This window comes from Enoplosus armatus, chromosome 22 (assembly GCF_043641665.1).
Source record: "Enoplosus armatus isolate fEnoArm2 chromosome 22, fEnoArm2.hap1, whole genome shotgun sequence".
Lineage (NCBI taxonomy): Eukaryota > Metazoa > Chordata > Actinopteri > Centrarchiformes > Enoplosidae > Enoplosus > Enoplosus armatus.
Window position 1 is genome coordinate 13,183,105 of NC_092201.1, and position 24,507 is coordinate 13,207,611.

At 42.5% G+C, this 24,507-nt stretch overlaps 4 protein-coding genes across 4 annotated transcripts in view; 2 read left to right on the forward strand and 2 right to left on the reverse strand.

Moving 5' to 3' along the window:
- Nucleotides 1-9,225, forward strand: part of lrmp (lymphoid-restricted membrane protein) — a 29,280-nt gene extending 20,055 nt beyond the window's left edge. The window contains exons 24-39 of the mRNA XM_070928886.1: nucleotides 31-119; nucleotides 250-443; nucleotides 1,253-1,331; nucleotides 1,514-1,568; nucleotides 1,675-1,702; nucleotides 2,237-2,377; nucleotides 2,787-2,921; nucleotides 3,063-3,204; nucleotides 3,587-3,630; nucleotides 3,761-3,829; nucleotides 4,072-4,130; nucleotides 4,738-4,836; nucleotides 5,926-6,054; nucleotides 7,022-7,048; nucleotides 7,634-7,788; nucleotides 8,115-9,225. Of these exons, the coding sequence (XP_070784987.1) occupies nucleotides 31-119; nucleotides 250-443; nucleotides 1,253-1,331; nucleotides 1,514-1,568; nucleotides 1,675-1,702; nucleotides 2,237-2,377; nucleotides 2,787-2,921; nucleotides 3,063-3,204; nucleotides 3,587-3,630; nucleotides 3,761-3,829; nucleotides 4,072-4,130; nucleotides 4,738-4,836; nucleotides 5,926-6,054; nucleotides 7,022-7,048; nucleotides 7,634-7,788; nucleotides 8,115-8,257 (1,588 nt within the window). The 3' untranslated portion in view covers nucleotides 8,258-9,225. The remainder of the gene's footprint in view (nucleotides 1-30; nucleotides 120-249; nucleotides 444-1,252; nucleotides 1,332-1,513; nucleotides 1,569-1,674; nucleotides 1,703-2,236; nucleotides 2,378-2,786; nucleotides 2,922-3,062; nucleotides 3,205-3,586; nucleotides 3,631-3,760; nucleotides 3,830-4,071; nucleotides 4,131-4,737; nucleotides 4,837-5,925; nucleotides 6,055-7,021; nucleotides 7,049-7,633; nucleotides 7,789-8,114) is intronic.
- A 106-nt stretch (nucleotides 9,226-9,331) lies between these two features.
- dnai7 (dynein axonemal intermediate chain 7) lies at nucleotides 9,332-15,916 on the reverse strand. The gene is made up of 17 exons (XM_070929382.1): nucleotides 15,911-15,916; nucleotides 15,171-15,188; nucleotides 14,829-14,904; nucleotides 14,601-14,689; nucleotides 14,305-14,409; nucleotides 14,023-14,160; nucleotides 13,168-13,302; nucleotides 12,936-13,039; nucleotides 12,563-12,721; nucleotides 12,298-12,451; nucleotides 12,129-12,219; nucleotides 11,762-11,925; nucleotides 11,511-11,670; nucleotides 11,192-11,406; nucleotides 10,941-11,099; nucleotides 10,081-10,194; nucleotides 9,332-9,607 (listed from the first exon to the last, which is right to left on the reverse strand). The coding sequence occupies exons 1-17, from the start codon at nucleotides 15,914-15,916 to the stop codon at nucleotides 9,332-9,334; spliced, it is 2,163 nt and encodes a 720-aa protein (XP_070785483.1).
- lyrm5a (LYR motif containing 5a) lies at nucleotides 15,594-16,898 on the forward strand. The gene is made up of 3 exons (XM_070929305.1): nucleotides 15,594-15,709; nucleotides 15,983-16,055; nucleotides 16,140-16,898. The coding sequence occupies exons 2-3, from the start codon at nucleotides 16,011-16,013 to the stop codon at nucleotides 16,350-16,352; spliced, it is 258 nt and encodes an 85-aa protein (XP_070785406.1). The 5' UTR covers nucleotides 15,594-15,709; nucleotides 15,983-16,010; the 3' UTR covers nucleotides 16,353-16,898.
- Nucleotides 16,899-18,438: 1,540 nt separating this feature from the next.
- Nucleotides 18,439-24,322, reverse strand: LOC139305336 (sodium-coupled monocarboxylate transporter 1-like). Its single transcript, XM_070929304.1, has 17 exons — nucleotides 24,089-24,322; nucleotides 23,363-23,482; nucleotides 22,837-22,902; nucleotides 22,690-22,741; nucleotides 22,510-22,577; nucleotides 22,082-22,120; nucleotides 21,612-21,727; nucleotides 21,294-21,434; nucleotides 20,577-20,706; nucleotides 20,307-20,395; nucleotides 19,984-20,093; nucleotides 19,789-19,856; nucleotides 19,552-19,638; nucleotides 19,241-19,458; nucleotides 18,915-19,018; nucleotides 18,738-18,826; nucleotides 18,439-18,652 (listed from the first exon to the last, which is right to left on the reverse strand). Exons 1-17 carry the CDS (start codon nucleotides 24,320-24,322, stop codon nucleotides 18,533-18,535), a joined length of 1,851 nt encoding a protein of 616 aa, XP_070785405.1. The 3' UTR covers nucleotides 18,439-18,532.
- Between the last annotated feature and the right edge of the window lie 185 nt (nucleotides 24,323-24,507).

Sequence of the window (24,507 nt, forward strand, 5' to 3'; positions counted from 1 at the left end):
GTCTAAAGATGCACTGTATGTGTGTTCCAGCACGTGTCTGCTACCTGTGTTGGTGGAAGAGGAGGAGAGCGTGCAGGACAGTACAGCCGAGGTTCCAACAGTAGCCGCCAGCATGGAAGGTAGGAAGAAAAGCTCTCTAATCTGTGTGTATGAAGGAGACAAAGAGAGAATGTGAGATTTCCAAGCTGTTCACGCCTGCTTACATCTGCGTGTAACTTTGACCACCCACACACCGACTCTTCCTTCCAGGGACAGACCAGCTCACCAGCGACAGAGCGACCACCTTCTCGGACAGCAGTTCTCCTCAGTTAGGATCGCCAATCACGCATGCCAGCCAATCAGGGAGCGGCATGGGCAGCGTGACCTCTGACCCCAGCCAATCGGAGGATAGTGCGGCCAAAAAGGACTCCCTCCCCCTCTGTGGCAAAAATAAGAAGGAACTGGTAAAACCTGCTCTACTCCCACTTTCTTCTCAACTGACTTCTGCTCAGTTTTTCTTTTTATATAAGGTGGCTGTTGTGTTTTCATTTGGGGTCTGTAGTGGATGTAACTGATTATGATGGAGTTCAGAACAGAGTTTGCAGCAGGTGTTATGTAATACAAACTGGGTTTTTTTCAGTTGTCACTGATTAATAGCCATCCTAAATACAAGACTACAAATGTACAAGTTAGGTTTGTTACAGTTTTATATTTTTTCATCATGTGTAGATTTTCCATTTTTGTTTTCTCTTAATTCTTATCATATTCTTATAGTCTAAGCTTATCTTAGAATAACTTAATTTGATGAAACACCAGGATCATGTTGAATGAATTAATGAGTGGAGCTGGTTTCCTGAAGATTACATTTGTTTGTCGGTGACGAGATTGTGCCATTGGTATCTTCATTCAGCATGAAATGTTGTCTTTCCAGCTATGTGAGTGTGTGAGCGTGTGTGTGCATGTGTGTGTGTGTGTGTGTGTATGCATGTGTGTGTGTGTGTATGAAAGAGAGAAAGGAAGGAGAGTGCAGTTTCATTTTAGCTCCACTCAGGAGCAGATCATTCAGAATCAAGAGCACAGCTACACTGCCAGCTGCTTTGAATCTCCAACTTTCACCTTTATAATGTAAAGACCGTTGAAGGAGAAGGGAGACTAGGCAGGGAGCGATATGGACGTCGAGAGCAATGTGAGCGTGGAGGGGTCAGAGTTGAAAGGAGAGCAGGAGGGGGAGAATCAGCAGAGAGATGCAGTAATGTTTGTCCGTACCCTGCAGGAGCTGTCGCGCAGCATGGAGGCCATTGAGGAACACAAGGAGGACCAAAGTGAGACCAGCATGGCCACTGAGAAGGAATGTATGTGTATTCTATTTGTTGTTCGCTGTTACATACTAGATATTATATATGATATTTACCACCTGTCCTTTGATACCAAATTTGAGTCCATTTAAATGAGCGTTTGTAGATTTACTCTTTGAAAATCTAAATGGTAAAATCACTGTGCCACGATACACCTGCTTATCGTTTCCCGTTTCTAGCTGAGACGTCAATGATCTCGGACACCAGTGACACCTGCAAAGAGGACAAGAACAGGTAAGACAGCAAATGGTCATAGTAGCACAACTGAAATCCACAATCATCCATTTGTACATGTAATAAGACTGTCACAGAGTCCTAATCGTTGTCTCTTTATCTGCAGCCTATCGCCTAGTGACAAGGAGATTGAGGTGTGTATACCATTAGATCTGCACTCTATAATTAGTAACGCGTGGGTTCAGTTTTTTATCCTTTAGTAGTATAAACAGGACACTTTTTGAAAGGAAATTTTAAAAGCCACATATGAGTCTGTATTATCTCCATCACGTGTCCTCAGTAGTCTCAATGTTTAAATTCTCATTTGGAATTGTTACACAGCCTCAGGCTAAGTTTGCATCCATCAGAAACACATGTGAAACATACAAAGTAAGTTAACATATTACTACTCTTTGAATCCCATAGAATACCCATAACTATTCACATAGACAGTTAATGTATCACGTTGTAAATGCAAACTGATCAGATTGTGTTGTAATCTGAGGGTCTTCTACAGGGAAGTACGGAAGTTTCATACTCTATCTAGTGTCACTTTTCCGCCAGCACAACAATGCAGTCTTTGAAAGGCGAAAACTCTTATCTTAATCAAACAAGGAAAGGTTTGGCAGGACATGCATACAGTATGTGTCCAGCAATGAGCACCAAAATGAAGTGACTCTTTTTTTCAGACGGAGTTCCAGCGTCTGGCGTTGGGCTTCAAGTGCGACATGTTCACCCTGGAGAAGAGACTCCGGCTGGAGGAGAGGTCACGTGACCTGGCTGAGGACAACGTCCGCAGGGAGGTGTCCAGCTGCCAGGGCTTACTGCAGGTCAGTGTAATATTATTTATATTCTTGGTCTCAGAGTGTGGGCTTATAATACTATAATTTGCATACCTTTCCAATCTCTGAATTTTTTGTTCAAATGCTAGATGTGCAGTCACTTTTGGCTGTGAATAAATGGGCTGAGAGCAGCATGGATCTTGCAAGCATCACAGTATAGTAGAGGGAATGTATCTTGTTCTGCATCTTTCCTGTTCCTATAGATACATGAATAGACAATAGCCTTACATCACTAAGAATGAATGAATTAACTGAATAGGTGTGGGTTAGTGAGGACGAGTGGAAAATCATCAGTATTTCTCCTGCCAGGTGCAGTCATTAATTCTTTCTCTTTCTTAACTTAGCTCTTCTTAACTCTCTCCTTGTCCTTTTTCTCTCTCCTGATCCCTCCTCCCAGGCTCTGACTCCTCTGTGTGAGGACGACAACCAGTCCATGGAGATCATCCAGAGGCTCCAGAAGAACCTGGATATCCTCATCCAGTCCATGATTAGGGTGTCCAGTCGCTCTGAGATGCTCGGAGCTATTCACCAGGTGGGATCACGTTTGTGTTGGCGTGGTCAGTGTATGAACTGAACTTATTGCCGCTCCAACAACAAAACACATTGAACCGTCTTGTGACTGTGTGGCTTTGACACTGAGGATTAAAAGGAGCCGTGTGTTTGTGAATGTCAGGAGAGTCGTATTGGTAAGGCTGTGGAGGTGATGATCCAGCATGTGGAGAACCTGAGGAGGATGTACACTAAAGAGCACGCCGAGCTGCTGGAGCTGAGAGAGACGCTCATGCAGAACGAGAGGTCGTTTGGATCTGAAAGAGGTACGGCACGTTGCGAATAGAGAGACATTCATTGTTGGACTGATGTTACCAGTCAGCTACCATTTTGGCATCTTAAATTTGACAGTGGCTGTGTAATAGTATTTTCTCCCACAATTTTCTTCTAGAACCAGACTATGAAATTTTATGGTTGTGGCAATGGCAGGAAAACTCTTGAGATGCGTTAGGCATTAAAATGACACATATTTACATGTAGGTCTAGATTATTCTGTAGCTATCATTAGTTGTAATGCTGGCTCGATATAAAGACAAACCCATATAAACAAACTATAAACTGCTGTATGCATGTGTGTAAATATGTATGCTTACCACATACCACATATACCACATATATACAAGATGACTGAACTGTTCCTCTTTCCAGATGACTTCCGTGGCAAGAAGCAGCCGACATCACAGTACTACAAGGTCAGCTGCAGCTGGGTGACATTTAATATCATTCTCCTTCACTCAGGACTGATGCTGGCTTGATGTGTTAATAATGTTCATGTGTGTGTAATGAAGTAAAAAGTTTTTCTTCCCACCCCACCCCCAACAGTCATCAGCCCGGCGGGTCAGCATAGCAGCGATCCCCCGCTCTGGTGGAGGCAACATGCACTTTGACATGGTGAGGATGATGCTGCCATTGCTGTTGTCCAACAAGAGAGCACATCAGATCACATAGCATGCACTACAATATTGTTTATCCAAAGCATGCTTGAGTAGAAAGCTAGCATGCTGCTTGCAAGAGTGCAGAGTTGCAGTATGATGGAAAATGGATCCAGGTTTATAATATTTGTTGTTACGCTTCAGGATATGCAAAGGAGCATTTTTGATCATGACTCACATAGTTTTTTTTCCCCACCACAGTCCAAAACACAAGACGGCTCAGAGGCTGAAACGGAGAGACTGACCCGGCGATCCCCGTGGTAGGTATTTATGTGTGTGTTAAATTTGTTACATGTCGAGTGAAGTTAAACAAACAAGATGGAGTCTGTATGTGAAGGGGAGAGTGTGCTTAAATAAAAAAAAAAGGATTGTTTTAAAGGGTAATTCCGGTATTTTTAAACCTTTATTTTTAGAGCCTTATTTTTATATTTTTTATATTTTGGGGGGTTTAAATGAATAACAGTATTATTGGTCCAGTGGATCATCTCAGCCGGCAGCTGCAAACAGCCTGCAATGGCTGCACCCGTTTAAAGTACGTCCACTAAAAGTGATTGTTTTTGCCACTGACAGGCTCAGACTGTACAGTAAGTGTCACTTAGCCTCACTCAGGCTGAGACGATCTACTGGACCAATTCCAAAACCTTTGGTAACTTATACTCATTGAGATCCTAAAATATGTAACATAGCCCAGGTTTAAAAATACCAGAATTACCCAGAATGACTTGGCCTTTAAAACACACCAGCATTGTTTCTCATGTGTGGGAAGCTGTTCGCTGTGGCTGTGTTTCTCGAGCCACAGAAGCTTGTTGTACCATGACATGAGGGTTTTTGTTGTTATGCCCCTTATGTGATAACGGTGGTTTCCAGGAATGTGGCAGGGAAGAGCACGGCGCGCCCCCCACTAAAACGCTTTGTTAGCTCTGCGGCCTGGGTTGACACTGAAGAGCCCTCACTCATGATGAAGGGGTAAGACATGCCAAGAAGAAGGGTTACCACGCTGGCTGCGTCGCACAAGCCCTTTCACAGCGGACCCAGATGCATAAAGATGGCAGCTTTCTGGTGTGACATCATTCCTGTCGGTCCAACAGTGGAGATTACTGGGAATCTTTTAGTCCATTCACTTCTGTTGTAGTCAAGTTTACATTTCTTCAAATCCAAAATGCCAAAAAACTTTACAGGATGAAACAGAGGTTGCAATCAACTTTTGTCCGTACCAACATTTATGTGCCCACTAAGTTTTTAGTTTCTTCCTGGGAGTGTCTGATGATTGACAGAGCGAGTGTAACATAATGCAGTAATACCCCAAACATTGAGTGCAATGAAATAACAAAGCTGAAACTTTAAGAGAAAAACTGTGAGATTGCCACTATCTGTGCAGACATTAGCAGTAATGATGTGAAGCTTAGACTGCTGGAACAAACTCAAGACAACATGTTGTCCTTTTGAGACCAGGAAAAAAAAATCAGTGATGATGGCGTCGAACCACACGGCGGCGGCCATCTTTCATGCATCTGGCCCCTCCTTGCATGGGGAAGTGTTAATCAGAAGGCAACATCCTTTTGTGACATTTTCCAAATCTAGCACATTTTTCCTTTGTGTCTTTGTAAGATACAAAGTGAGAGACAGTGTGGTTGTTTGTTTTTTTTGGCATCATTTAGCTTTCAAATGTTTGGACGACGAGAGTACAGTTTGCTCTATTTGACCAGCTAAGCCCAAATTGAAACTTAGATGATACAAATGAAGCACTTTTAATGCTCTCCAAATATCTGAAAGGTTGTGAAACTGCTTTGTGGGTTCATGATATAATATTGGAGCATGTAATTTGCACTGCTTGGCATGCGTTGTTATATTGCAGAGAATAATTTCAAACATGATTTTATGAGGGATAAAAAAAAAAGATCAATCGTTGTGTACTTGGTGAATGTTAATCCGTGAATATATGTTAGCTGTGTGCATGTGCACATACAGAATCTGTGTGGTTATGCAGCCATGCTTGTATTTGAATGTGCAACTGAACAGTGTGTTTGTGGATGCCTGACCCACGCGTGCCAACAGGACGGCCTGCGACAACACCGACTGCCAGTCGGAGGACGAGCAGAAGGAGGAGCCGGTGGCAGAGAGGAGGAGGTCCAGTCTCAGTGAGCTGGGCAACAAACTCACCTCCCTCATTCTGCCCCACAAGACGTTAGTCCAACCAAATACCCACCACTAGCCTACTGCAGCACCACTTTCTGCTAGCTAAGAGGCTAGCTGCATAGTGGAAGAGTTCATCATTTAGCTGAGTTTCCAGCAGCTGCAAACTAAATGTTTGCTGGTATCAGAAGTCATCTGTAATATTGTATATATTTATTTAATCTCTATCTTTGATGAGCAGTGCAGGAACACCACAGAACTATCAGAGGTCACACAGCCATCAGTGTGTCCAGTATTATGACATCTTGACATCGGTGACAGATTTGAATTTTCTGTCACAGTCGGTCTCTGTAGGTGGCGCCCCTTAGCTTTTCAGCCATTGTTACTCATCATAACTGCAGTCCCAGTAATGTTTATGTCAAAGATTTCATCAACTGCATTATAGGCCGAATTATTTTTCAGTAATTAACTTGTAATTGTGAGCAGCAAATCATACATTATTAATTATTTAATGAGATTATCACTCATGTGTTATGTTCTTTTGTTCAAAAAGTCGTGTTAGTGTTGTGAAACCTCCTAAATGATGAAACTCTTTCATTATATGGGTCTGTGCTGGACTAGCTTCTCCTTTGCTCCAGGGGCTCAGCCGCTTTTAATCATGTTAACAGAGCGTGTTTACTGTAAGGGCCACAAATGAGCCATTTCCTTCAGCTGTCTTGAGATCAGTGTATGTCAGTGTGACAAGTGATTTTATAAGCTTCATGATTTGCGTTTCATGCATGGATCTCAAGTTCTGCAGTGTGCAGCTAACAAAGCATCTGACAACCAATCATGTTCACCGGGCTCAGTCTTCTGTCATTTACTAACATGTTCAGCCACCTTAACGATTTTATTTGTGCAAACTATTTCACTTGGACTATTTTCTTTATTTTTGTGGGGCAACTGAGTGTATTGTGCAAGCGGATAATGTGTTGTTCTGAACTGTCCTTTCCTCTTTTCCTCCCTCCACATTGCTCAGGAGTCAGGATGAGCTGTTTGTAATGCTGTAAGTGTGTAGGGAGGAGAGTCAAGTGGATTCTATCTCTGTCCAAAAAAAAAGACAATAAATGCATGCAAAAGGCCTGTATTTATCGAGTGGGAGAGCCAATCAAAGGCCACTTACAACCTTGCACAGATTCTCATAATGACTGTAAAGTGATTTGAAGCAGCACTCCTACTGTTGACTGATTCCAGGCCAAAAATGTCTGCTGCCTTTGCTTAACCAGTCAATGCTCTAATCCACCTCCATGCCAACTGCTAATAACTGTGCTGCTGACAGCTTTTTCATTATGCTGATGAAGACGATGTGAATGGCTTCTTTCTCTGACACTGTTGGAGACAGGTGGTAAAATGCGCTTCATTGAAGCCGACTTTAGATTGCAGCTAATTCACCGCCTGCCCTCCATTGCATTAGTTACCACAAATGATTTTTAACTAAGAGTTCTTCTGTGATGCCTTATTCACTTCCCTATGTGTCATTTTTGGTAACTTATTCATCCCTTGCTTTATCTTTTTCTCTTCTCTCACGTCTCATGTTCTATCCTTCCTGTGGTAACATTTTATACTCTCTCTGGTCGTTGCCCACCTCCAGTCCAAGCCCTTCCTCCAGCCCCACGTCTACAGACCCAGGAATGGGCCAGTCTCTGTCACACAGCCTGACCTCTTCCCGGGCGGCCGCAGCAGCAGCAGTAGCCAGAGGTGGCAGGGGACTCTGGCTTTGGTTGGCGATGGTGGTGGTGCTAGCAGGTACACTCAGTTTATTTTAAAGATGATTTTCTACTTGGATTTGACAACAGTAGAAATACCACCCACTCTATACTGATTAAAGCTCATACAAATTGGCATTTTCACATTTAAATGAGGAGAATTTCTCTAAGTGTTTCCATGTGCACTGCTTACGGTGTAGGAGTTTGCAGTTTTAAAGGTTTGAGTTTCCTCTTTGTTGTGGTAAACAATTTCAGAAAAGTCATTCATAGGTTTTAAAACCAGTCTGTGTTGTACATGTTCTAACCACAGTGACACCGCTTACTCCTTTTCATGTAACATGGAGCATATTCGTGGTTCCCCTGCAGGTCTCTTGGCTCTGCTGGCCAGCCTGGTGATGCAGCCAGTGGTAGATGCAGCCCCTGTGGGGACCGGGGACTCCTGGATGACCATCCAGCAGCTGTTGTGGCCCTATGCAGGGCTCCGGCACAACGGACAGCCCCCCGTCTAGCCCCTGAGACCTGGGGTGGATGGTGTTGGTGCCCATCAGAACCTCTGCAGAAATGATGTGTGCACTGAGGTGGTGATGAAGAAAGTACAGTGTACCACCCCTGAGTGGAGGCTGCTGGGATGTTTACTGGTGCCTGAAGATTCCTAAAACAAGACTTGCATTGACAGCACAGGCCAGGCCTCAGGGGATAGTTAACCCTACGGAGGATTTTATGCATCACATCACATTTGCTAAATTAGTTAGTCTGTGTGTGTGTTTGTGTGTTTGTGTGTGTGCGTGCGCGTGTGTGCGTGTGTCTGTGTTTTAAGTGAAGCAGTTACAGGTGGTGGCAGCCATTGTCCTTTACAGTGGGCTGCTCAACATCCTTAACACATTATGATGCAGTTTTCCTGTCAGTGCTGCCGGACCCAACACAATCTGTCAGATCCGGCTTGATCAGTCAGTCATCAGAGCCAGCACAATGTTGACCAATCATGTCACATCTTCATCAGAACGATAGCACTGATCCACCAAGTCATGCAACGGGCCGCTGTGCAGTTTTCCATTGACAAACATCATGGACGATGGCTCCGATAGTGCCACATGGCTTTTTGAACACATTTCATGCACTTGAGGAAACGGGACTGCCTGCCTTTTTAATGGATGTTCAATGCATTTCCTTGTAGGTTGCAGAAGACATTTTATAACTTTTAAGTCTATAAACACTGGTAATAAAACTTTCATTTTAAGTGTTTTTAAATTTTTGAAATCTATATTTATGAGTTTGTTAGTTTTGTGTGGGGAGATGTGAATATCTGTTTATTTTTGTTAAGTTATAATTCTCCATTGTTAGTCTTAACACCAAAGGGTTTTTTATTTTTCTCTATGTTCTTGCTGTGATTGTCACCGTTTTCAACTTCATACACTTTTGTATGTTCCAAAGAAGATGTGTGAAACTTTGCACAAATAAAGTAGCCAATTCTACAATAGAGGATGTGTTTTCTTATGTGCATTCAAATGTACATTTCAGATTGAGTTTAAAATGTCTTTAATTTGTAATTTAAAAAGAATGCAGCCCCAAGTTAATTCCACACGTTATGAATACATCAGGGGTCTGGTGGCACAGAGCAGGCTCTGTACTGTATCGACAAACAGATAATTGGATTCTCTGGTCCTAGCTATGCCATCAGTGCTCATGTTGTCCTGGAGCATGTGGATGAAGGTGGAGTGGAATTCACTGCCAGGATAATGGTCTGGAGAGAACGCCTCACTCTTCTCTGTGATTTCCAGCTTCTGACTCCTCTGAGCACCCAGCAGGTAGAGACTCCACGAGCCTTTTGGCACCGGGCCAGGGCCGTGGTGCTCGCACACCTGGCAGAGGAGAAGGGAAGGAGTACAACAAGGGAAAAAAAGAACAGAGAAATTCAAAGTGAATTCAGCGTTTGTGATTGGGTGGGTGCTTGTACTGCTACAGTTTTCATCTCTGGCCCTGTCCACTCAACTAGTAACCTCTAGTAGCAGGTGATGCCTGCTCGAGGGACAGCACTTTTTTTGACAGTCTGTGTGGCATTACACAACTTCCCTCTTCCTCATTCTGAAAAGATTATATCTCTGCCTTGCCTGTGGGTGTGTAAATGTCAAATTCGCTTGTTCACAGGGCACAGTAAACCTCAGGCTGTGGTGCAGCCCTTGTCTCTACATTGACAGCACCTAATTGTTTGTCACAGTGCCAGTGCGGAAGTGGTTTGGGATGAACCTCAGCATGTGGCGGGGGACTCCATGCGCACAGGAGGAGACGCGTGAAAATAATTGAATAAGCTGCATCTGCGTGTGAGCGAGAATACCTGCATGACCAGATGCTCGGCTCCACATTTGGCATTCCACTTGCTCCACGAAAAAGCACAGGCAGAGGTGAAGAGGGCCATCTGTTCGTAGGCAGCATGTTCTGTAAGAGGGTCCTGAGGAGGAGAGGAACCACACAGCACATTCAGAACACTGTGGGAAATGTTGGACTGTAACTTGGAGATATGCAAAGTGGTCGCAGTAAAGGTACATCTAAATAAGTTACTCATTCTGTAGACTGGTCCCTTTCTGCTTCACATGTTTACAAGTATTGTGGCTGGTCCAGGGCAAGTAGAATTATGTCCATCTACTTCATAGTTCTGACTGACTTAAGCCAGAGAGATGAGTACAATGATCCAAGTACACCCTCACAGAGCTGCTAGCATGGCTGTAGACTCAAGCTGTGTCCCAATTCCATACTACATATTAATTCTATACAGCATGTGCTACATACCAATTAGTTAGTTAGCTCAGTTAGTATAGAAAACTATTAACATACTTTCCCATTTTATACAAACAGATAATGATACAATATGAGTCACAGCGGCTGTCAATCAAACTGCATCTTTGGAGAGCTACAGTCAAACATCACAAGGAGACGTCAAATGTTTATTCCTAAGATTTTATATGTTTTTACTTTTACTAGTTATTTTTTGGTGCTGTTTCACGAGCACCCACCATTTATTTGTATTTTCTTCCAGCTGTGAGTAGCATAGTGAGCCTCAACAGTAGACTCAAAATTCGACCATGTTTAGTATTCATGCTGTCTGCTTTGACGATACTTTCTTTTGTCACTTTTCTATTGTGAACACACCTCATACTAAAAACCTCTTCTAAAAGTCAACAAGTAAAAGATGCAGACCTTGCCGCAGGTGCTGACGTATTTGTCCGTGTACTCGTTCACAAAGATGTTGATCCCTGCGTTGAGCATGGCTCTCTGCAGGGAGGGGCCGCTCATCCACTTCCCTACGAGGTGAGAGGGACCTCTCTCTTGCTCTGACTGCAACATAACCTGATTACCCTGTTAGTCAAATCGGCACAAACACAAATTATAACAGGTCAAGCTACGTCTCCTGATTTACTCTGTTATGCGCACACTTTCCAGTCTCTTACCTGGATCATGATACTGAGGTCAATGAGTGACCCATTGATGGTGAGAAGAGCTGAGTCTTGGCCCAATGGCCTGAGCTCCCAGCTCTGGAAGGGAAAGTTAGCATATGTTTCCTGCATCAGCACAAAGGCCTGGAAGGAGTCCATCTTGAAGGAGATCTTGGCCTCCGTCTCCTCATAAGAGACGTCAGTGATGCCGTCCATCCTCCACTGCTTCCCTGGATGAAAATGTCACACTTGACTTTGACTAGTCTACTTTACGTTTTTACGCCCTTCTATGTTGAAGAGAGTGTTATATAGCATGTGTTGCTGCCTGCCCTACCTGCAGCATCCCAGCGAGCTACTTGGGGAGTTTCCAAGAAGACAACGGAGTCAGGCAGTGTCACAGACACACCTACGGGAGGGCAGGTAGGAGGTTTGTTGTCATCGAAGTTAGACTTCTCCATAGGATAGGGGAACACCTCTAGCCCTTTGTCCAACAGCTAGAAAAAACATGGACATGGAGGGTGTTGTGTGAGGTCAGCTTTAGCTGCTGGGCCTGGTGTAAGTAGCTGAAACCCTTTTTCTGTTTACCTGTCTCATTGTCCAACCGTTGACCAGGCGGGCTTGCGGTGGGAGGTGAAACACGTCATAGTAGAAGACCCCACCCAGAGGTGTGTACTGCATTAAGTCCACCACCTGTACACCGCGGCCCATCATTGTCAGCTGCACTGGGGAAGAAGTCAAGTTCCCCTCAGCTTAGGAGAGAGAGGAAGAGCTGCTGGTTAATACCTCTAAGGAGAAATAAGATTCATTGTCTTAAGTAGCAACTTAGATTTAGTTATTCGATGGTGTTAGTCCATGTATCAAAAGAGCTGTCAATCATTTTGAGCAGGTTGAAACCCTGTGTGGTAGGGCTGTCTTTGTGTTTATATTTGGAGTGTCAGGCTGGGCCTCTTACCGCCGAGCGCCTCCATCTGTGTCTGTATCTGGCTCCGTCGGCCTTCTGCAGGCTGGGAGCTGTTTCTCCCCGACTGCAGACTGGCAGCACTCTGTGAGACACATACACAATAAGCATGAAAACATCTCACTGAATTTAGTAACGCAGACCAGGAAGTCTTTCACCATACCTTCCTCCCTTCAAACCCTTGGATGGACTGCGCCTCCTCGTCCACTCTCTGTTGCTGCGTCTCATCTTCTTCCTTCAGCTCCCCCTCTGCTTTTGTCTCCTCCTGCTCAGGCACACCTGTGTCTCCTGGAACCTCTTCACCGCCCGCAAGAGACCTGGGACCAGACAAGAACATGATAAGTATTACCAGCATTATTACTGCTGGCAAAGTATTCGTAGTAATGGTAGCTGTATTAGCAGCAGCAGGAGCACCATTAGACGTGTACCTGTGGCTGGGTGCGCGTATTCTAAGGTGAGCCATCCTGGCCAGCAAGGACAGGTGGTCATAACGTGTGTGGAGGATCCGCATGGCGATATTGCTCACAGCCAGCTGTTTGGGAAGCTCAAAGCCCAGGCCCACCTTTTCAAAGTTTAAACCTTTAAACCTGAATGGACCAGTAGGAAGCAAAGAGAAAGACTAGATACCTGCACTTCCTGCTAAATGATTTTATTTATAATCCAATTTTATACTCTGGTACTGCTTTTCATACTACTTCAAATGTAAGGTATAAATAAAATACAAAATATTGGATCCTTTACCACATTTGTCACGTTTAACCCATATAATCTTCTCTATTTGTAGCACTTTCTTCCACAAACCTTGGATTCTTCGTGAGGTTGGCCCAGAGACACAGTGTAATGTTGTCATCCTTGACCACAGTCTGCATGTTGCCTGTCTCAGTGTCGATGCTCTCGTTGGCACTCTATCATCAGGGAAGACACACGACACAAAAAAACCCAGGAACGGTTACATAGATCCTTTTTATTACAAAGCATCTTTCACGTGGTGTTTCACAATGTGTCAGCACAAGTGCAACTATGAGTCTTGTACCTTGAGGATCTCCTCAGTGGTGAGGAGGTGCTTAGAGTGGATAAGCTGCTGCAAATGTATGAGAGCCTCCTGGTACTTCTGGCCCTCTTGCAGATCTGTAACATCTCTGAGCAGACCTTCCAGCTCCTCAATCAGCTATAAGGGACGTAACATTTATTTGATGACAGATTTTGTAACACTAGAATGCAGCAAATAATTATTTTCTCCCTCACTTTAAAAAGGGACAATTCTGTATGTATAATGCAATTACATAACATTTCTTGAATGGGTTTGTTTTAGGCATAAAGCAAAATGATAATGCTGTTATTTTAATCATTCATTTGGTTTCTTTTTTTTCTAGCAGTTGTGCTGGATACTGTAGCTCAGGTAGAAGATATAATTCGTACTTTGATGATTATATTCTTAGTTAGTTACAGGTCATCCATGTATAAAAATGCTAACTGTTAGGACTGTACTGCACTTTGGATAAAAGCTGGGAGTTTAATTATTACGAAGGAAACTGCTTATGATTTGTTGGTAGGATAAAGTGAGCAGTTCAGAGAAACGATTCAATCTTAATTCTATCAAAATAGAAGACTTCCTATACAATTATCTTCATTTTTTAAGTAATTAGCCCAAACTAATATACTTGAGTTACTTTCTTAATCTAATGAACAGCTGAAAACCCATAAAATTCATATTTTTCAATATATCCAATTAATCAAAGCTAGCATATTTTTCTCCCTTGGGAGGCTGTAACCAGCAAATATTTGGTGTTTATATCAAATAAATTGTTAACTGATCATTAAACCTGGAGTCGATTTAGACTTTACTGATTAATTGAAGCACATATACATCTACACATAAAATACAGACCTGCAGAGCGAGGTTACATTGCTTGAGCACAGGTGTTGCGTTGACCTCTGGGTCATCTCTCCACAGGCTGATATATGAGTTAATTTCCTGCTGTACTGCCGGGTCCGGGTTACCATCACAAAGCATATATCTCTCCCACTGGACACAAACCACATAATGTGTGTTAGTATCAGCCAGAGGAAATCTGCTGGTGGTGCTTTAAAGGGAAGATGAGAAAGATTTTTTCCATGCTTCCATGCCCCTCCCTCTTGCTAAATAACCTACACAGACAGAAACACACACCATGGCTTTCTCCACAGCATCGGCTTTCCATTTGGTTGCTGCAGTATGATTCTCCTCCAGTAGATGGCGGAGTTCCTTCAGCTCATCTTCTCTGCGCTCTTGGTCCTGTCAGCAGAAGACACCCCTGAACATGGCAAAGCAATATGCACATACTCACCTACTGTGGATTGCCATAAAGAGTGGTCCATTTTAGTATTTACAGTACTGATCTTCAGTCAGGGTTTGTTTGAGACTGAATGTGTATCACAGTCGCTGCACATGACTGACATGGTGTTATATGCCATGGGACATCTTACCTTTAACTCAAGCCTTTCTAGCTCCTTCTCCTTTCTCTCTCTTTCCAATCTCTCCTGCTCTTCTTTCTCTGCTTGCAGCTGTGCTTCCTCTATAAAGCAAAAGCATCAGTGTCCTGCAGAGTTTAATGCCTGACACTAACCACCTACTCTGCATGAATGCCAATACTTCCAACAAGTACCTCATTTTAGCCCAGTTCAGATTATAATGGAGACAAATATCTGGTTTACCTTCCTCTCGCAACCTCCTCTCCTCTTCCTCCTCCTTCTGCTGCTTCGCCTTCTGAGCCTTGGTCAGCTTACGTCCCTTTTTGGATGACTTGAAACCAGCAAAATGTAACATATCAGTGTTTAACAGGGAGAGCTCACTGCTCAGTTATGTGTGTAGTTGGAAAAGGGTACATTACTGAGGAGAAGGGTTGGCACACACGCGTGACCATACCAGTGTGTTAGTAAATACTGTAGGAGTGAGACGGTGTACTCTATGCCTGGCTGCATATATCCTCAGCTTCATACTTGTGATGACTAGCTTATTGTAGAATTACAAATATGCTGACTGACTTTTGCTCATACCTTTCCTTTCTTGGGCGGCTACCATTCACAGGAGAAAACATAGAGAGAAAGTTAAAGAAGGTTTAAAACACGAATTCAAGGCACGGGATAAGAAATTGGCAGGAAAATGAAGAAAAGAAAGCACCAAAATTAAGGATGCTTCCCGCTAGCTTGTACGTACTATCCTATAAATTAGTAGGTTATCTTTAGCCTTACTTTCTAATTTTAGCAACAATTAGCAAACGTATTGTTAGCGTTAAACCCTGCGGTTTAAAACATTTGAATATGACAAGGTCTAAGGCCAAACAGGGGCCGTTTATTCGAGAAAAAAAAAGTAAAAACTCACCATGTTGAAACAAAAAAGCGATACAGCGTCCAAGTAACCATAGAAACGTTTACGCACGCGCGGTTTTCTGTTTTCATTTGCGACATAAGGCACCGACATACGACTGTGTACAGCTAACAGGGCTGTGCACTGTAGCCACAGGAAGGGCAAACAAAAGGAGACGTGTCTTCATTATCGTGCCGCTTGAGTAAATTTACTCAACAAAAGAACGCGTGTAAATATGAATCCACTGCTTAATATGGCCGTTCGTAGAGTGTGATGAATGACAAATATGCGCTCAATGCTAACTTGCAAGCTAGCTACTCAGATGTAGCTAGCTACTTCCAGAGTGGATTGATAAGGTGTCGCATCTCTCCTATCGTTAGGGCTCTGGCTAATTGTATTGTTTTAATGGCGTCTGTCTTCTTTCACTCACGCCCATCAACTGTTTCTGTCTCTACTGTCATTGACGAACTTCAGTTTCTCTTTCATATTCTTCTCGTTTCAGAAGCGTGAAAGACCACCTCGTTTCTGACATGGCCAACCCTTTCAGGGGTGAGGTTATCAAGCTCTACAAAACTGTAAGTGAATCAGTGAATGACACATAAGGTTCGGTTGTGCCCTGAGCTGTGAATGGCTTTAATGTGTTTCTCATCCTCCAAAAGCTGCTGTATCTTGGCCGTGAGTACCCCCAGGGATCAGCTTACTTTAGAGAGCGCCTGAAGTCAGCTTTCATCAAGAATAAAGACGTGACAGACCCTGAAAAGATCAAGAAGCTGGTGGCCCGGGGCGACTTTGTCATCAAGGAACTGGAGGCTCTCTATTTCCTCAGGAAATATCGGGCCATGAAGAAGAGGTATTATGAACCAGAAAAATAAGGACACCCATAGATAGCGCCAGATTACCCTTCTGAACTGCTGCCCTTTATATAAAAATAAACTCACAAGGGAAAATGGAAGATCAGTTTGTAAGAAATGCCAGGAAGCGATGGTAATGAAGCTGTTCCAGACCGTGTTTTTTATTTTTGTATACACAAGTTGCACCTTAGATGCCAGTATTTCAAATCACAAACCCTGTATATATGTTAATATCATAGGTTTTCCTCCAGAACAGTTGTGGTAACAGTTAGGTCCACTGGCAGATTATGAGTGCCGGACTCAACATGTCATTAATCAAGGTTCATTCTTTTAATGTCCATTTTAAAATGGGTGTTCGGATCATGACTGTTCATAGTTAACACAGCTGCAGACCTGCACCTGTTCTGCAATAAACCACTGGCATCAGACTGACTGAATCATATTGTACAATGTATTTCAGTGTATATATTTGTAAATACATGGTCACATTTCTTGAGTAGTGAATGTACATGACTATGTATCAATGCACTATTAGAAAGAAACAGTATTTTGAAACGGTGTTTCCTGTGCCATAATAAATGTTATAAAATCACAGCAGTGTTCTTCAACAGTTGAACTCCTTTACTGTCAGTGCTTGTATGAGATTATACCATAAATATATTTCTTCTTTGTATCAAGAACTGACAAACACGAAAAATTAAGTATTTAAAAAGAAATGCACAACAAATAGTTGCCCCTCATGTGCCGATGCTGGCTTTTGGTAAGTCATAGAAGACAACACTGGTGTTATTAGATTTCTGTAAGGTTTCTGTCTCCCAACCTGAAGCGGGAAAAGCACAAAGCAGATGTCAGCAGTTATGAACAAACTAAAGCTTTTCATATTGTTTCACTGCTGCCACGTACCCAATCTACCTTGATCTAACAACATTACCTAGAGGAAAAGATTTCCAAAATGTATGTACCAAAAATTATTTACAGTTTTATTCTATTCTATTTTGGGTAGCAAAGTATAAGGAATTGGCATCCACCTGTAACCGTTTGAACAATTTTCAAGATAGTAAAGGGAGATCTGCCCCAATTTAATGTATTCCTTTTTTAATATGTCAAACATATTAATATAAACACGTATATAAGTCTCCCACAATTCCCTCCAACTCTTAAGGTTAGAAGGAAGTATCAGATGATAATCAAACTAAATTACTGACTTACAGTTTTGATCGGGTAATTATATAACTGATGGAATATATTTAAAGTGTGATATTAAACCCTGGATATAAGATATAAGTTCAGGCTGTCCATAGTGGTCATAGTTTGGTCCCAAGTTTGGTTCTAATTTGACAATTCTTACATGGTTTATATAATGCATACTGTATTATTCCAAAACTTGAGCCAAATTTGTTTGTGATTTGGAAGAAATTTGGCTAAAATGTAATGATTTTTTCCCATTTTCTGTCAGCTGTGGTGGCCGACAGCTGCTCTATACAAGACATTTTCATTGTGAATGGGTCAACAGAACCATTCCTTTACAAATCTCCTGCTTGAAGCCTATCTGCTGTAACCTTACCCCGGTTGGGTTAGTCAGCACTACAATGGCTGACAAGTAGCTGGTGGTCTGGGACAGGCAGAGCTGTCAGACTTGTGGTCCTGGCCCCTGTTCACCCAGGCGTAGCAGACCCTAATGCCAGCAGACAGCACCAGCATGAGAACAAACACCACAGAGCCAGCTACCTGACATTTTAGTGGAAGTCAGACCAAAACTAAAATCACTTTCCTACTTCAACAATGAAGAGCAGCAAAACAGCCTTTCATCTCCTACAGTGCATGTGTGCGCTTATATGTGTTTGAGTCCTGACGTCAGCATTCCACACCGGTACATGACGTGAACAGGCCAAGAGTAGGTAATGTTCTCCTGGTCACCAGACCATCAAACACACACAGATACACATGAGATACTAATTACCTAGAATGAAACACTATGTTCAGTCATTGCAGATGGAGAACAGGACAAAATCATTTAGTAACATATCAGAGCTGTAATTTGTATTTCATACTTTAAATGTAACATGTTTAAATGTGATGATAGGGAACAACATTTTTAAAGCAGTGATATTGTGGTTTTTCAGTCATTACTAATATATTTAGAGGACATGGCAAATGGGAAAATTGAATCTAGAAATTGTATGACAAACATTAGTTGCATTTCATGTTGGAATGCTGCTGTTTGTTAAGTCCATCTCAGTGTCACAGAAAGCAGGGTTTTTGTTGGCAACTTTCTTCTCTCTGTTCTTTGCCTGGTCAAACTTTCCTCTTCTTCTCATGACCTGAAGTAGGAAAAGTACAAAGCAGAAGTCAGCAGCTGTTACCTTTCTGTGCCTTTTAATATTGTTTCCCTGCTGCAGCACTCACTCTGTCTTTGAAAAAGGTGAATAGATGATAGGAGACTGTGTCCTCTTTCATTAATGTAAGCCTCGGTTCCACCCTTGCCCTCCAGCCTCCTGAAATGTACAAAACAGGATCATTGCAAAACAGTAGGACAACAAGATCTGAGCACTTAACCAAGGCCAGCAGAACATATTTGTTTACCTGTAAAGAGGCTGACTATCAGTGCCACGCTGATAGCTGTTACAGTTCCAATGGCACTTAAGTAAAGGTAGGAAGGAGAGTGCCAGTTATCTGCCAGCAGATGTCTGGTGGTGGGAGAAAATAGAAAAGGGATGTCAATTGGTCTCATGGTGCCGTCATTTAGGACCGTAATTTGCATCCCTTTAAAGTAAACAATACCTTTATTTGTTCTGTGAAAGCTAAATATTATAAGAATATGAAACCAGCAGGATTCAAACTTAGCTGCTCTGTTGCTCTCACAATGATTATTAAAATCAATCATTCATCACAGGAAGTTATGCACTTACTTGCCATCACTGTTCGGTACCGGGGCTGTGGTGATGGAGCTTGGTTCTGTTGGCAGAGCAGTGGCGGTCCAGTTTAAGCTGCCCGTAGTGGTGAAGTTACACCCCTCAGTGGTCAGCGACAGAGGTCGATTCATTGCAGGACTGGGAGGGGATATCAGGGCTCCGAGGCTCACACACAAGGACACAACACACCCTGAAACAAGACCTGACAAACCTCCCTACAGAAAAACAGCACATTCTTCACAACCTTATCATCTTAAGTTAAAGGAATCACACTAGCAAAAGCTATATCTAAAAGAGGACGGACTTACTTTGGAATTGGCAAAAGGACAGAGGATGCCCAATATGAATAGGCCAAGTAAGGAACCTTGTGTGACACCAGCGATGGTGGCAGATGCCTGTTTAAGGAGACACACATTTTACAGCAGTTGGTTTTGAGTTATAATGTATTTAAAAAAAGAAATGTTTTCAAATTACAATAAATACATCGTTCTTGTTCTTGTTTATGCAGAAATTGGGACGCCTGAGTGTTAACAGATCCTCTCTACCTGCATCATCCCTCCCATGAGCGAGGCCACTCCAGCCATGGTGATGGATAAAACGCCAAATAAGAAACCTGCAACCACATCGTGTCAGAAACTGAGATTTGAATCCTGGACAGAGTTACAGCCTCAGTGCCAAACTGATGCTCATCGCACAAAATGATTCACCTGATATACTGCAAACAAGGATAATCCACTCACTCAGTCCTTTAGACACCCGGTATAAGTGTTTCTCAGACATGTTAGTGTACGGTTTGATCAGGTCCTCTACTGTCACTGTAGCCAGTGCATTGATGTTGGAAGACACTGTGCTGGGATTGACATGACAACAAATTCACAAAAAAACAAGAACCCAAGAACCATCATATTTATATCAATTACATTAAACATGTGATGTAGTATATCAAAAGATGGTAAACTATGGTGAGAATGGAGCTTTACAATAATATGTCAGTGCATACATAGACAGCATGGCACATCTTAAAATGTGTGTGAGTGGAATAAATTCCATGTTAAGTATAAACCTTAAAGAGCCGCTATATACTGCTGCCAAAAATAGGCCGGGAAGGCCAGGATAGCCTGTCAAGATGTCCATCACCAAATATGGTATCAGCTGTAGAGAAGGGACGACAGGGATTAACGTACCTGATAAGGAGTTTTGGTAGCTCACAAAAAAGAAATGGTGACACATATCAACTGTGCGTACAGATATTCAATATGTGTGTGTGTGTGTGTGTGTGTGTTATGTTAGGACACTGACAACCGTAACTATCAGCTGCGTCTCTCCATCGTACCTGATCAGGAGCAGAAACCAGCCCAGCGGTCCACGGGTCACAGTTCTTATAGACGGAGAAGAGGCACATTCCTGCAAACACTGAGCACAGCAGGAAGGAGCACAGACCTAACAGGTTGATGTACAGAGCTCTGGGAAAAGAAAGAAACACACAAACTCAGCACAACCAAAGGCAAAATGCATGGACACAAACATTTGTAGAAAAAAATATAAAATCATTCAGTCCTCTCAGCATCTAGCCCAACAGTCTGACGCAGTGATTGTGGGGTTGGATGCTGAAAAGCTTTTGAGCCATGGGACAACATTTCAGTATCAGAAGCTTTCTGGTTTCTGGTTTCTGGTTTACGTTTGTAGTTCGAGTTGTATTGACCAATCACGTTTGAGCGGGCTTTGGTTGCATGCAGTTAAACAGTCTGTGTGGAGAGCAAAAGAGACAGAACGCATTGGCCAAAATGACGATTCAGATCCTGATGGGTTCAACCTGATGGGTTCAGAGGTTGCTAATCGGACTAAACTCTATTACCACATGCATAAATGTGCACTATGTACAGATTTGGAAAATTTCAAAATTTGGCACCCCCCAAGTGGTGCGGAACTTCTTCTTAACTCAATATCAAAAAAACGCCACCCATTACACAGCACTAAACACTGTAAAGCATAATCCCTCTTGAAATGTTGAGTTTCACTGAAAAGTTCCATGAAGTAAAATATGACTCACACTCTGGCATGAGTGATGCTCTTGCAGCAGACGTATCTCTGAACGTAGAGTTGGTTAATCCCACAGAGAGCAATCCAGCAAAATGTCCCTCCGACGGTTATGGTCCAAAAAGTGTGTCTCCTCAGAGGGTTTATGTCAAAGCTGGTGAAACACAATAAGAGGATGGTTTCCAATTCAGTCAAAACAACACTGAAGTTTGATTGCCTTGCCAGTCCAAAAAAGTAACATCTATTCCTCAAAGTTAAGATGTAAGTTTTGAATCAAACCATATTCACCCCCCCCCCCCATCTTATTGTTCTGATTGCTTAACATACTCACTCCCAAAAGTTGAGTCTCCCTCCTTGTTGTGAGTCTGAAATGATGGTGAGGACTCCTCCTTGTAAGATCACAGACTTGATGATGACAGACAGGTAGCCTGCGAGCATTACTCCAATCTACAAGACAAAATAAGAGACCTGTTTGGTTTGGTTTCCACATTTACCCCACCTGGGTTTTGGTACCAGGCTGTTGCACTTAAGCTATTTTACAAGGATTATTTAGAAGGGATACTGTATTGATCCAAAAATGAGCCAAACATGGCTGTGATTTGGGTGCAGTTTTGCTGATATGTAATGACTTTTTCTATTTTCTGTCACCAGAGATACTTAATTGGTGTACGGTACATTGACTGTAAGTGACACAAGCCTCAATATGGAGCTTCAGGAATCTGTCCTTCACACTCAAACTCAACATCACTACTGTGCTGTAATATCATACCAACATCTCTTTCTTTCCACCCCGAAGCTCACCTGGAACACATCGGTCCACACCACTGCCTTAAGTCCACCCTGTAACAATATAGACAGCAAACAGATGTCACAATGATATCTCCGTTCAACTCCAGGTTTCCAAAGCAAAAATTAAGCACATCAACCAATCAGGAGTGCTCTCTGCCTGATGGAGATATTTAGGCTTACAGTTGAGAACATGGAGGTGGGAAGCAGGCTTTGATTTTAACATGTACTTTCTGTTTTTCTGTGCCCGCAGAGCACAGTCAAATATGGTATTTGTATTTGCTTTCAAAGGCCAATATTGGTCAAACCCTGGCAGGAGGGAGTGCACCTACACCTCTGTAAAATTACATTAACCAACAGAGTTGGATTTTTAAGTACTTGCTTTACTCAAACTGGACATAGAACTCATTTAAGCTGCATCACATATTTACTTATTTACTTACCAATGTGCAGTAAAAAGTGCAGACCATGCCTGTTAAAATAATTCCACTCCACAGACCCAAATCAGTAGCTGGAGAGAGAGAGAGAGAACAGCGTACCACATAGCAGCCACTCAATGACGGTTGGTGCCTCCATGTAGGAATTTGAATTGTGAACCTGACTGTGGACTGAAAACAACATACCTTGGCTTAAAGCTAGAGCTGGGCCATAAATGGTGATTCCAGTGAGGAGGATCTATGACAAAGAAAAATAAATAACACCAACATAAATACGCCTCAGATGAAAGATTGAGGTTTGACCCCCCCCCCCCCCCAGGGCTCCTTACTCACTGTCTGAACAATGAAGAGCACAGTTCCCAGCAGACGTGTTGCTCTGTTGAAACGCAGCTCCAGGTACTTGGCAGATATGACAGAAAAAGACGGACTTTGTAAAGTTTTGTTTTTAACTTGTTATTATGTGTAAATGTAAGTGAACCCAATGTATTCATATAACATTTGCTTTCAGACAGCCATGTTGAGTGAAATCTGTAGTCATTAATCAAAAACCACTGGGCATTGTTGTGTTTTGTGATTTGCCGTTTGCAGATCACCCCACACTTTACATTTATCTGACTCCATTTAAGCAAATTGACCCACATCTTTCTTTTTGAATCAGAGCCACGTCAGCCTCAAGGACTAACTCTGTGGCTGTCACTTTTATCAGATCTTGCAGTAGAACAGCCACCTTGTGTTTACACAATGAAACAACAGCAGTCAAATATCTAGGTCAGTTTCACTGGTTTTCAGTTGGTAAACCAACCATTTTACACCATAACATGCACAACATGATTACTGTACAATAGCTTACAGTACATACCTCATAGGTGCTGATGATGGACAGCCTGTAGAAGACTGGGAGAAAGACCTCAGACACGACCACCACCGCCAATACATAGGCAAGACTAAATAATGCAAGGATGGCTCCATAGCGGTACACCTACAAAGCAGGGATCTTTTCAATTAATAAAGTTCTCTATGAAACATAAAGTAATCAAACAATGAGGAATAGTGAAATATTGGGCTTTCTTTCAACAGCAGCAGGGTAGAATACTCTAGGAACTTTAGAGTGATAGCCCGTAATTGCCTTTACTTTGAATACTAAAAGTCAGTGTAATACACAGTCTCTTTATGGGTGTTATTTCATTTGTTGTAGATTTAAATATTTCTGATAAATAAGTTCAGTTAGTGCCCTAAAAGGGTTAAATACAACACAATATACCTGTAAATACTGAGCCCATTGTTCCTCGTCAGTAGGCATGACTTGTGGGATTTTTTATAGAGATAGATTTGAATTAGCTCAAACGTTTATCCGTTTGCTCTGGAACAACTTTAGAAAGAAATCCTGTAATCACTCTACATTAAAGGGCACATAAGCCTAAAAGAAATGCGTCAGTCTTTGTTTCAGGTGAGGTTTGCTGTTTCAGTGTCTTCTCATTCTGAAAGAATGAATCTCAATTAAGAACAAGTATAAGAGATGAAATTCAGAAAAATATTTGATTTTCTTACATCTGAACTTTAATGTAAAGCATTATACCAACCTTACCTCGGCTGGGTTGGACAGCACCGTGATGGCTGACATGTAGCTGGCGGTCAGGGACATGGAGACGGGCAGGGCTGTCAGTCTTCGCCCCCCTGTTAGGAAGTCCTTGGAGCTTCCTTGGCCCCTGTCCACCCAGGCATAGTAGACCCCGACGGCAGCGGACACCACCAGCATGAGAGCAAACACCACATAGTCTGCTGCCACAAAAGAGCCAGCCTCCTGAGAGTCCCCTGACATTTTGGTGCAAGTCAGACCAAAATTAAAATCAAACTATTCAGAAAGTTATTCAAACTGTTCAGTGTGCAGCTTTGCCACATCACCTTCTAACATAAAATAAACAAACCTGTCTTCTGAGCGAGAACCAGAGTCCCTCCACGTCATTTTTTCAATCAATATTTTACAAGGAGAGTTAATGGATGGTT